The 12,079-nt window shown below is 36.3% G+C and overlaps 1 protein-coding gene across 1 annotated transcript; it reads right to left on the bottom strand.

The window, feature by feature from the left end:
- Positions 1–7,952: 7,952 nt before the first annotated feature.
- On the bottom strand, positions 7,953–11,372 carry LOC124885795. Its single transcript, XM_047394041.1, has 5 exons — positions 11,250–11,372; positions 10,727–10,871; positions 9,236–9,430; positions 9,000–9,148; positions 7,953–8,264 (listed from the first exon to the last, which is right to left on the bottom strand). The coding sequence occupies exons 1-5, from the start codon at positions 11,370–11,372 to the stop codon at positions 7,953–7,955; spliced, it is 924 nt and encodes a 307-aa protein (XP_047249997.1).
- Between the last annotated feature and the right edge of the window lie 707 nt (positions 11,373–12,079).

The following is a 12,079-nucleotide window of genomic DNA, read 5'->3' as shown; positions in this document are numbered from 1 at the left end:
TCAAAAAAACTTAGAATTCAATTTTCAACTCTTTGATTTAGTTGTAGGAATTTTCTCTTGAACTTAGAAGAGAATCAACTTCAAACTTCATCTTTTGTAAGTTTAATTACTGTGAATGATGATTACAATTGTTGCTATCTCTTTCTTTCTCATGTGGAACTAAAACCCACAACTAGGGTTGTGGGATCTATGATTATTACCCCATGGATTTAATTGTTGGTTAGGGTTTGAGTGATTATGGGGACATCTTGATAATTCCTTTGTTATGATTATTTTTTACTGGTTGCAAACAATAAATCCTGCCTTATGTTGATTTGCTCGAACTGAGAAATAAACTAAAGGTAGCCAATTATCAACAAGAATTTGGGAAGGTTAAGATCCCATCTAATGATTAATGTTGTAACAAGATTGATCAACTTGAGATTAGATCAGTATGAATAGAATGATTTCCTAAATTCGAGAGAATTAGGGAGTTCAACATTTAGGCAGGTTGAGAAACACTTAGATGAATTGTTAAAACAGATAATTTGGTGTTTCACATAAGTCATGAGAACCCAATACTAAAGTTATTATTTAATAGGGATTAATAATCATAGAGATCACAACCCTTGTTCCTCTCTATCACTGATTTGAACTATTGAAATTTTAGTTTTGAGCTCTGAAGAAAGTTAAAATTTTAACATTTGGTTGATCATCAAAAACCCCTATTTTATCTTTTCATATCATTTGTTTGAATTCAAGTTATAGCTATAGTTTCAAATTAGTTTAATTTCCACTCACATTGTTCCTCATGGATTCATATTGTCGATGACCACGTTGCACTAAATTGACGTGTAAGTTGAGCGTTATCAAAAATAGTGCCGTTGCTGGAGAACAATTTTGCATGTTGAGTTGGTTTGGAATTTTAGCCTACTTGCTTGAATTCAAACTTGTAAATATTTGTTTTTAGTATTCTTTTATTTCTTGAGTTAGGTTGATTTTATTTTAGTTTACTTATTACTATGGCATCGTGGAATGAACATGATCTTGGTGGTTTTAAATCTTATCTTGATGATCCATGTCCATATTGTGATGGACCTCACTTTTGGCAAGATTGTAGGTATGCTCCCTGGAGAGAGATGTGTGCATCATCTCCATCTTATTGAGAGTATGATTGTTCTTTATGTAGTGGTCAAGATGGACATTGGAGTGATTGCCTAAATGCCCCTTCCCCCTATTGCGCTAACCAAACTTCTAGTTCTTCTTATGAGTTTGATAGGTCTTTTGGTCAAGAAAAGGAAGAACGAAGCACTGGGAAGAGTGGCATTGAAGCTATGTTTCAACGAATGTTGGATCTCTAGAAAGAAACGTATGATATCGTATGTGATATGTATCAAGACATGAAGCCAATCATTAATGAGGAGATGGATATAGAGGTCAATCATTCAAAGCATTCTTCTATATTTTTCTTAGATGATATCTTATTTGTGGAATCATTTAAAATAATGGAAGAGTGTGAAGATGAGGAGCAAGAACCCTATATTGATGTTGAGCAACCTTCAGTGATTACCCAACCAACTGAACCAACCATAAGAGATGATGCAAGATTGAGGACATAGTGCTAGAGGTAAAACAAGAAACAAAGAAAATCTCTAATAAAGACTCTAGCCCAATTCGAAGTGAAGATGTCGAGAAGGTGAATAAAAGTAAGTGTGTAGTAGATAGTGTAAATTTTTAAGTAGGATTGATTGGGCCTCATTCAAAGCACTTTTCTATATGTTTAGATGATATATTGTCTGTGGAATCATTTAAAATAGTAGAAGAGTGTGAAGATGAGGAACAAGAATCCTATACTCTTGATTTTACATTAAACAAGCAACATAAAAACGCACCTCACTTTAAGGCTGAGTGGTTTACCATGCTTAATCCATTACTTAACTTCTTAATTTTTGTACCAGCCCCATGAGCTAGGCAAGAAGATAGACTCTAAGTTGGGGGTGAAATTCATATCCTAAAGGTGGAGTAAAAAGCTAAGTTGGGTCATGCCGCGATACTAAATTAGGCACTGCTTGAGAGGCAACCCATGGTATTTGGCTGTTTGTATTTGTATTATGTGATTGACATCAGATCTTCACACCCATGGTGCCATAAGTATGTTTCTAACTCTCTTGTTTTGGTTTGACGCATTGGGGACATTGCATAGTTTAAGTTGAGGGTGGGGCTAATTGTGGGTGTTGATGTCCTCTTGGGGTTTTTGTTACCGTGCCTCTTTTCCCCGGAGTTTTGTTCCTAGTAGAGCCAACATGTTTAGGCGTATTGTGATTTGTTGTAAAATGTTGTAGTTGACTAGGATAAATATAACTACCTTAGGCAGTTAACATATTTTTGTTAATTTTTGAATACCTCTCCAATGGTGTGTTTATAACTGTGAGATATGCATTTATGTGTGACCACTGTTCATCTCGTTATAACATTAGTACTAGTGACATGATAACCATTGCTAAACAATTGCATAAACCGAATGGGTACTAGCTTGTGATTTACCTTTGTGCCATGTGTGTGTGAGATACTACCTAGTTCCAGTTATGTGTTAAATCCAGAACTTACCCGGTTGGTCTTGCCTTGGTTGTAGGATAGTGGTTAGAAAGGGATCATAGGTCGTTGTTGATATTAGTTCACTTTTAGCATAATGGCCTTCCATGTGTGAATAATATCCCTTGATTCTGATTTTGATCCCGAATGCCTATTCTTTTTATGTTACCTATCATTTTCCCATTTGTATCACAATGAACCTGTTTTGGCCCTGGTCATCCTTGGACATTGTGTACTTTGACTTAGGAAAATAGCCTAATGATGTGCTAGTATTCTGTTAACACATTTAGGATTTTTAACTCGAAATAACTGTAAGTTCTTAAGTGACTACTGTTGTTTCTTATTATATTTCTTATGATTTTATAGGAAAGTCAAGATGGATGAAAACTCATGAAAGCTACGTCAAGAAGGATGATTTTTGGTGAAAGATGCAAGAAATTAAGTTCTGAAGATTTCATCTGACGACTTGGTCTGATAAGCTATCTGATCTGTGATAAGCTATTAGAATATGTCATCACATATAGGCAGAGAACAAGAAAGGTGAAGCATTTTTGATGATATTTTGTGATAATTCATCAGATTTGTGATAAGTCATCACAAATGTCGTGATAAGTCATCACAAATGTCATTAGATTTGTGATAAGTTGTTAGCAATGTCATCACATATGGGCAGAAGGTATGGAGACATTTTGTGATAAGTTATCAGATTTGTGATAAGTAATCACAAATATCGTCAGATTTATGAAAAGCTGTCACAAATGTTGTCACCTAAGGGGCAAAAATTTGAATTTTTAATTTTGACTTTTTCTTAAATTACAGCTATAAATAGCATCTTTTAGGGTTCATTCATCATCTGGAACTATTGGGAACACATTCCAAAGGCTATTTTACTTCCCTTTGGTCTCTAAGCTTGTATTTTAATTTTTCAATCCTTTGATTTAGTTGTGGTAAATTCTTATTGTACTTGGAGGGAAATCAACTTTAGACTTCAACTTTTGTAAGTTTAATTGATTTAAATTACGAATCCAATCATTGGTATCTCTTTCTATCTTATGAGCAACTAAATCCCACAACTAGGGTTGTGGGATGTATTACTATTCTTTCATTGATTTAGTAGTTGGTTAGAGTTCGAGTGATTATGGGAACATCTTGATAATTCTTTTGTACTAATTATTTTATGTTGGTTGCAAACAATAGGCTTTGCTTACTGTTGATTTGCTTGAGATAAGAAATCAACCCGAGTAAGAAGGGAATTATCAATGAGGATTTGGGAAAGTTAAGTTCTCATCTAATGATTAATGCTGTAACAAGATCGATCAACTTGAGATAAAATCAGTATGAATAGAATAAATTCTTAAGTTCGAGAGAATTAGGGAGTTCAACATCTAGGTAGGTTGAGAAATACTTAGATGGACTATCGAAACTGATAATCTGGTGTTTCACGCAAGTCATGAGAACCCGATGCCATAACTATTATTTAATGGGGATCAGTAATCATAGTGATCACAACCCTAGTTTATTCTTTATCATTGATTTGAACTATTTAACTTTTGGCTTTGAGTTCTGAAGCAAGTTACAACTTTAACATCTATTTGATCATTGAAAACCCCCATTTTATCTTTTCGTGCCAGTTGTTTAAATTTAACTTGTAGCTTTAGTTTCAAACTAGTTTAATCACTACACACATTGTTCCCTGTGGATTCGACCCCGACTCCAAAGTTGGAAAAATATATTGACGACGACCACCTTGCACTAAATTGATGTGTAAGTTGAGCGTTATAAAAAATGGCGCCGTTGCTGGTGAACAATTTGGCGTATTGATTTGGTTTAGAATTTTAATTTACTTGCTTGAATTCAAACTTGTAAATATTTGTTTAGTTTATTCTTTTTTATTTTCTTTTATTTTCATTTTTCTCACACCGTTCTTGAGATGTTGAAACGCTCAAACTACACCTCTCAATCAAGAATGTAAGCAATCGTTGTCAATATAAAACTCAACTAGGTTGGGGTCAAATCCCACAGGAAATATGGAGTAAACTTAAGTCGTTTGCGATTTAATCAACTTATAGTTGGATGTTTCCTGAAATGAGGGTTTTTAGTTGAACAAGTAATTGTTAATCACTTTAATCTGTTTGTAATCAAGAGTTTATGAAAAAATTAGAATTATGTTCACTAGGGATTTTGGTACTTGACAAATGCTACTAGTGGTTCAACATTCTCACGGTAGGTAGGACAACAAGTTATCTTTATCAAAGTTATGCTTAAATGTCTCTCGACCTACTTAAGCATTTAATTACCTAATCCTCTCGGACTTAGGGAATTTATATTCACTGCCTAGATTTTACCTCAAGTTAACCAACCTTGTTACAGCGCTGATTATTAAATGGAAGTATAGAGTTTCCAAGTCCCTGTTGATAATTCACTTCCCTCTGTATTTGATTTCTTTCTTAAGCAAATCAAAGCAGGTGTTATCTATTATTTGCAACCAACTGACAATAATTAAAACATCAGAATTATCAAGAAGTCCTACCACGTTTTGAATCCTGAACACTCAGCACCTTATCAAGACCTAACCATAGATCCCGTAATTCAGGTTAAAGGAATTTAGATGCTCATGACATAATAATTGAAGCAATTAGAAGAATTCATGCTTTGAAAGATAAAATTACCACAAGATAAAGAGATTCTCAGATTAAATCACAAAGGAAATCCCAAAATAATGATTAAATACTCTTCAAAGTAATTGATTTTTCAAGCCAAGAAGTAAGAGAGAGAAAATATCAAAGTATCATGTCTTAAAACTCAATGTTCGAAACTCTTAAGATAACCCTAAGGAAGGATTTCAATAGTTCATCCTAATTATGGAAACAAAATAATAAAATTCAGAAATTCTTCAGATTAGGTGACGGCATTTGTGATAGCCTATCAAGAGGCTGACGACTTATAACAAATATCGTCAACTTCCTCTTTTCTTTGGACACTTCCTGCCTAACGCTAATGACAAACAGTGATTCCCTATAAGCTCCTTGATGACTTATCACAAAAGTCATCAAGTCTCTGCTTTAGTTCTCATGTCCTGCCTTAGGCTGATGGCATTCTTGACGGCTTATCAGTTCCTTGACGGCTTATCACAAAATGTCATCATAACTTTCAACTTAGGCTAATTCTCTGTCTATGGCTGACACTGAAGCTAATAGATTATCACAGGACAGATCTTCAGCCACACTTTGCCTCTATTTACTTCAAATTTCAACTCAGTTGCTTCCATTCTTGTTGGCTCTCTGACATATTAGATTCTTCTTCAAAATCAAACATAAAACAATCAAAAACGACAAAAGTTGCTTAAGAATTTGCAATTATTCTTAGTTAAAAGCCTTAAATGTGTTAGCATTATCTCACACATCAACATCCTCAACTTAAAGCAATTTCTTGTCCTCAAGCAACTCAGTACAACTAAGAGAATACAAAGTATATTTGGTAGTCAATCATCCATATTATCTCAAAACACTTTCACTATCTCCAAGGTCAATTAATTTAAGAACAACTGCATATTATTGAAGAACACCAATGCAACACATAGGAATCAAGATACAACATTAATTTAGCTATAACAACCATGCATAGACTAGTATTATGCTCTCCAAACAAGTTAGAAGCTAGCAACATATCTGATGTTCCCTTAAAGAAATCCCCCTCATCTCATATCAGTAATCATATATGTAACCATGGGGACAATTAAAACACTCACTCTCAGAATGAAGTTCCAACCAATGTATGCTATGTACCATAGGCTTGCCCTTATTTTCATAACCCAGATCTTCAGATAGGTCAGCTGGGATCACTATAGGTCTTCTCTTAGGGTTGTAATGCAGGTTAGGATCTTGTATAATACTCAATGGTATTTAAAGTGACTAAGCCTCCTTGACACTACACTAGCTTTTTGGGGTTTCACTCCTTAGCCTTTTCTACTCTTCTCTTTTATTGATCACACTTATTTATGATGGGTGCAGTCTTTTCCGCAATCACTTATTCTTTCTCACAATTTTTCTTTTTATAGCTCTCTTCCTCCACACCCAGATTTTAATTCTTTTCTTTTATGCTACCTTTCTTCATACTTATTCTGTATCACGCACCCCTATGATAGACACCCTCAACTAAGGAAATTTTCCTAAGTCAAGGTACATATTATCCAAGAAGGGCCAGGGCCAAAACAAGTTCATTGTGATCTAAATGGGAAGGTGACAAGTGTCATAAAAAGAAATAGGCTAATTAGGCTCAAAACAGGGATCAGGGATATTATGAACATAGGGAAGGTCATTTAGGCTAAAATGAGATAATATCAAAACGGCCTATGATCCTTTACTAACCCCTATCCTTTAATCCAAGTAAGACTGACTAGGTGAGTTCTAGCTTCAGCATACAGAGGGAACTAAGTAGTTGCTTACATAAACTTGGCACACAGGTATATCGCAATCTACTACTCATTCAATTTTTGCAGCTGTTTAGCAATAATAATTGTGTCACTATAATTAATGCCATACAAAGATATACAGTGATCACACTTAAATACAAATCACACAGTTAAAGAAGTAGACCACTTGAAGAGGTGTACAAAAATCACAAAAATAATTCAACTGCCTCAAGTACTTGTACTTCTCCTAGTTGACTACAAAATTTTTCAACAACAATTTACCCTACACCCTCAACTTAAAATCAAAGAAAATCTAAACTTAGGGTTATAGTATACCTGGAATAGATCATTCCAGGGGGTCATGGGTTCCTGACCATGCTGCCGCATAATTAGCTGCCCTATCTCGATCAGGAGCCTTCACTGTTTTGGTGTAGCTAGTCTATCAGTCTTCGAAGGCCTACTAGTAGAGGCCCCTATATCTCTCACTCAGATGGTTGCCTTCCATATCTCATTGTCCACTAAGGACTCAATACTCGCCTTTTTGAACTTTTCCTTTTTAGACTTCTTTCTTGCCCTTTTTTCTGCTTTTCTTTCTTCATCACTATCGGGCCTCTCTCTCTTTCTTTTTTTCTTTCTTCTTACCTTTCTTTTTCTTTTTCTTTATTGGCTCCTCGGTGAGATCAAACAATGGCATTTCTCCCCCAGACTCCTCAACTGTCGGATCAGATAACACTATAAATTGGTGTTGCTATAGCTTTCCAACCTCCGTTTTCACCTTGGCTAGGTCTAATCTGAATAGTGTCATCTCTGAATCTAACCTCTCATTTGACTATACATTGAAGCGATTCTCCAATTTATCTATCCTACCCAGTAGAGCCTTGTAGGGCTCAAGTATAGCCTTTACCCTCTTGTCCACTACAGCTGCAAATTGCTTGGCAAAGAGTTTAAGCTGAGCCTCACACAAATTGGACTACTTTGCTACTCTCCTTAAATTTATAGACCTGAAGGCAAATTCTGTTGTAGGCACTGATCCTGTAGGATTTATCTCGGTTCTGGGCATTGATAATTTTTCCATTGTTACGGATGTTGGAGGTACAGCTTTAGAATCTGGCATCTCTGCATAAGGAACTGAACTAGTACCTGTTACCGGTGGATCAGTAGGAATCTTTGTGCCCCTATCAAGCATTAGCCTCGAATGATTTTGCTTATTTTGAATCGGATTGTTAGTCTTCTTGGAAAGGAGTTCTTCTTCTAACCTGACAATCTTAGGAACATTGGCTCCCTACACAACCTTGTAATTAAACAAGGGAAAGGATATGTTTTATCAGACCTCGAGACACAAATTTTTATTTTTTCGGTGATGATCTCTCAAAAGTTTAATTTGTGATTAGCCACAAAACTTTCAACTAATATGGCTCTGTCATCCCCAAGGATATTATCACCATCTGTAGGCATCAACCGTGTATGTACAATACCCCACCAAAATATTTCCTTTGAAGTTAAGGAGGCCTTGAAGATCTTTTTACTCAGATTGGTCAGCTATTCCAGTTCTCCATCGGCTATGAGTGTGGCTAACCAAGTCTCCTAATTTTCCCTAAGCTTCAACCGGGCATAGAAAGTAGGTGAAGTGGCCTGAGTAGTGAAGTTCGGTCCATGAAGGAGCCTATTGATTATTGCTTTAGAAATATTTACCATATGCTCATATCGAAACTTTATCCAACAAAGGTTTGTCATCTTCTTTCTCTCTTTCTCTACACATATTTTCCAAGTGAGCATGGTATTTTGCACAGAACTCCCTAACTAGTGTAGGGCAGAATGAATTTCCTCCTCGTGTAGTCTATCCCAGATCATAGTCGCAAAATTTTTGCTCTACCTCCGAATACCTGCTCAACCCCTTAATGATGATTGTCTTCTCTTTGAAGATTGGCCTCTTAATAGCCCTTCTATTAGTTCTGCAAAGCCCATTAAAAAAGATTTTTTGAGCTTTAGGAATCTACCATTTAGTGCTATCACGAACTTTAAGATTCTTGCATTTGACCACCATTCCATAAATCAGAGATTCTTCCTCATCTTGTGGCTCAGCAGAAGGGGACTCAATTGATGGTCCCTTGGATTCAGGTTGCCCAAAATCATTGTCCTCAGACTCAGGATGATCTAAATCATGCTCTTCAGGTTCAGCATATTTAGAATCTTATTGCTCAGATGTCGTCTTCTCAGAAGTTGTATGCTCAGATGTTGTTGGCTCAGTATCACTCTCTTCACTCCCTTCCACTTCAACTAGAAGAGGTAGTGAAGGCTTTTTAGGGCTTTGATTCGTTTTTTGCTTCCTTAGCAGAGGCTCTTCCTTTTCATAATCAGACTCTTCATTGAAGAGTCTCCAAGATACACTTCCCTTGGTCACTTTCTTTTTGGATTTTGAGCTCTTTCCTTTGGGTGCCATTTTATAACCTGTAGCAAAAGAAAAACCATTAGTCGACCCTCAAGAGTATAAAGATAAACACATCAATCATTTAAGTTTCACACCCTAAGAAATGGGCTTATTCATACTTCAGATCCCAAGTGTGACAACATTTCTTGATAAGCCGTCACAGCTGTGATAGCTTATCATAAATGTCGTTAGCACTAAATAAAACCCACAAAATTTTAGCAACTTTTGACGACATTTTTGATAAGCCGTCACATTTGAGATAGCTTATCATGAATGTCGTTAGCTCTTAACAGAAACCCAACTCAATTTTAGCTCAATTTTTGGTGCCATTTTTTCTTAAAACCCTCTCGATTTTTGGTTTTGAGCTGAACTTATAAACCTTAAGCTTGCACAATAAACCCTAGTTCCAATTTTTAGCCATTTTTGCAAAATGAACTTGGTTCAAGCTTCTTCGGAACTTGGGTTTTCATCAATTTATCACTTACCAATTTAAAAGAAGGCTAGGTTTTGGTCATACCTGATGGATACTTTCACTTTGATTACACGAGCAAGAGATAGTAGAGGGAAGAAGAATTCTTGATTTTGATTTCTAATCCCCACACACAAGGAAGTTTTCTTCTTTGTTTACTTGGAAAGAGTTTAAATAAGGGAAGAAAATATTCTAAGTATGGAAGGTATTAATACTTAAGGGAAATAACAAAACACGTGGGAAGGTGGAAAGTCAGTGTTTGGGCTGGGTTGGATATTTTCACCTGGGCCCAAAATTTTAGCTAAATTTTGAGGTTTTGGTGACGACATTTCTGATAAGCCATCACAAGTGTGATAGCTTATCACAAATGTCATTAGCCTTGACAAACCCTTCTTTAGAGCTAATATCTCTGACGACAAATCTGACAGCTTATCACAATCGTGATAGCCCATCAAAAATATCATCAGGGGAACTTGGATGAATACCTTGATTCCACCTTCTTTGAACTGTAACCTAACTAAAAAATATATAATTTAATGGAATATAAAAATTTTAGGCTTCCTCCCAATAGCGCCTGATTTAATGTCGAGGCACGACTTGGTTATCTTGACTACTCAGACTTTGTCAAGACAACCTGTTCATACCTCTTTACCATCCTCATAGAATACCTCCATGATTGAGAAAACACTTATGTCTTTTGTTGGTGTCATGGATGAGTGAATTTTGAATCGTGATTCTTTATCATTGAGCCTGAACTTCAGCTCATTCAGCTCCGTATCTACTATCACTCTCCCAGTTACAAGTAATGGTCTACCCAAGATGATGGGCACTTTTAAGTCGACCTCACAATCTAGGACTACAAAATTAGCAGGCAGAATAAAATCGGCATCCTTAACCAAAACATCATGTAATATGCCCACAGACCGCTTCATACACCTATCTGCCATCACTAACCACATGTTTGTCGGGGTAGGATTTTCCAAACCCAGTTTCTTGTACACAGCAAGTGGCATTAGGTTTATACTGGCTCCCAAATCACATAGTACTTTTATGAAATTTAGGGAACCAATAGTGCACGGGATGGTAAATGATCCCGGATCTGCCTTTTTCTGCACTAAATACCTTGTAGAAATAATGCCACAATAAAGGATATTGTTCTCTGGATTATGCATAACCTTTTATTTATTAGTCACAAGATCTTTCATGAACTTCGTGTATCCTAGAATTTGCTCAAGTGCCTTGACTAAAGGCACATTTAATGTCAATTGCTTGAGCATTGCCATGAATTTGCTGAATTTTGCATCATTAACCTTTTTCTTCAACCGCTGAGGAAATGGAGGTGGTGGTCTTGGGATATTTTTTAGCACTACCTCTTTCTCCTTCTCTTTCCCTTTATTCGGAGCATCATCACTATTATCCAGCTTTTCAGACTCCACTGGACCTCTTTTTTCTAGTTCACCATCAACTACCTCATTAACTACAAGTTTTCCCATAGAAGGGCCAGGTAATATCTTACCACTTCTAGTGGTAATATCCAAGCATGAGCCATCATTCCATGGATTCTGGACCTTATCACTTACTTGGTAATGTTCCGTTCTTTCTCTGGTTGAATGCTGCAAAGAGTTGGATCATCTGCTACTCTAACTGTTTAATTGTGGTAGAGTGTGAGGACACCAACTGATGATGGATGTCATATCGGTATTCATAGTGGTCACACCAAAGTTGGTAGCCTCCACTCCTTTAATAACTTAGCCATCATGTCCTCCATGGATATCTTTTCAGAACTTGTTGAAGTAGCCTCTTGATTTCCAGGAGAAACATATAAGCTGCTACTGTCATTGTTATTCCTCCAATTTCCTTGCTCTCTATCTTTATAATCAGGCTTAACTTAAAAGTTCTGACCTTGATTCCCTTGGCTATTGCCTCAAAAACCCCCTGATTATTAACATAGTTTGTCTCTACTTTTGCATTTCTACAGATTTCACCTTTGCAACCTTTCCTGATAGCAAGTGCCTAGTTAGTAAGTCCATCTACATTTTAAGGTAAGCTATGTCTTAGTTACGCTCCTCTTTTCTCCTGCGTCGTTCCAAAGTAATACCTATAGAAGTAGTGGGGCTGGCTGCCATAGATTCTCTGGTATTCCATCCTCGACTTTGTTTGGTCATTCTTTCCAGCATCTCTTAAGCCTCTGGGAATGTAA

This window comes from Capsicum annuum, chromosome 7 (assembly GCF_002878395.1).
Source record: "Capsicum annuum cultivar UCD-10X-F1 chromosome 7, UCD10Xv1.1, whole genome shotgun sequence".
Lineage (NCBI taxonomy): Eukaryota > Viridiplantae > Streptophyta > Magnoliopsida > Solanales > Solanaceae > Capsicum > Capsicum annuum.
The sequence above is the reverse complement of the archived record's forward strand: the minus strand, read 5'-3'. Positions and strand labels throughout refer to the sequence as shown.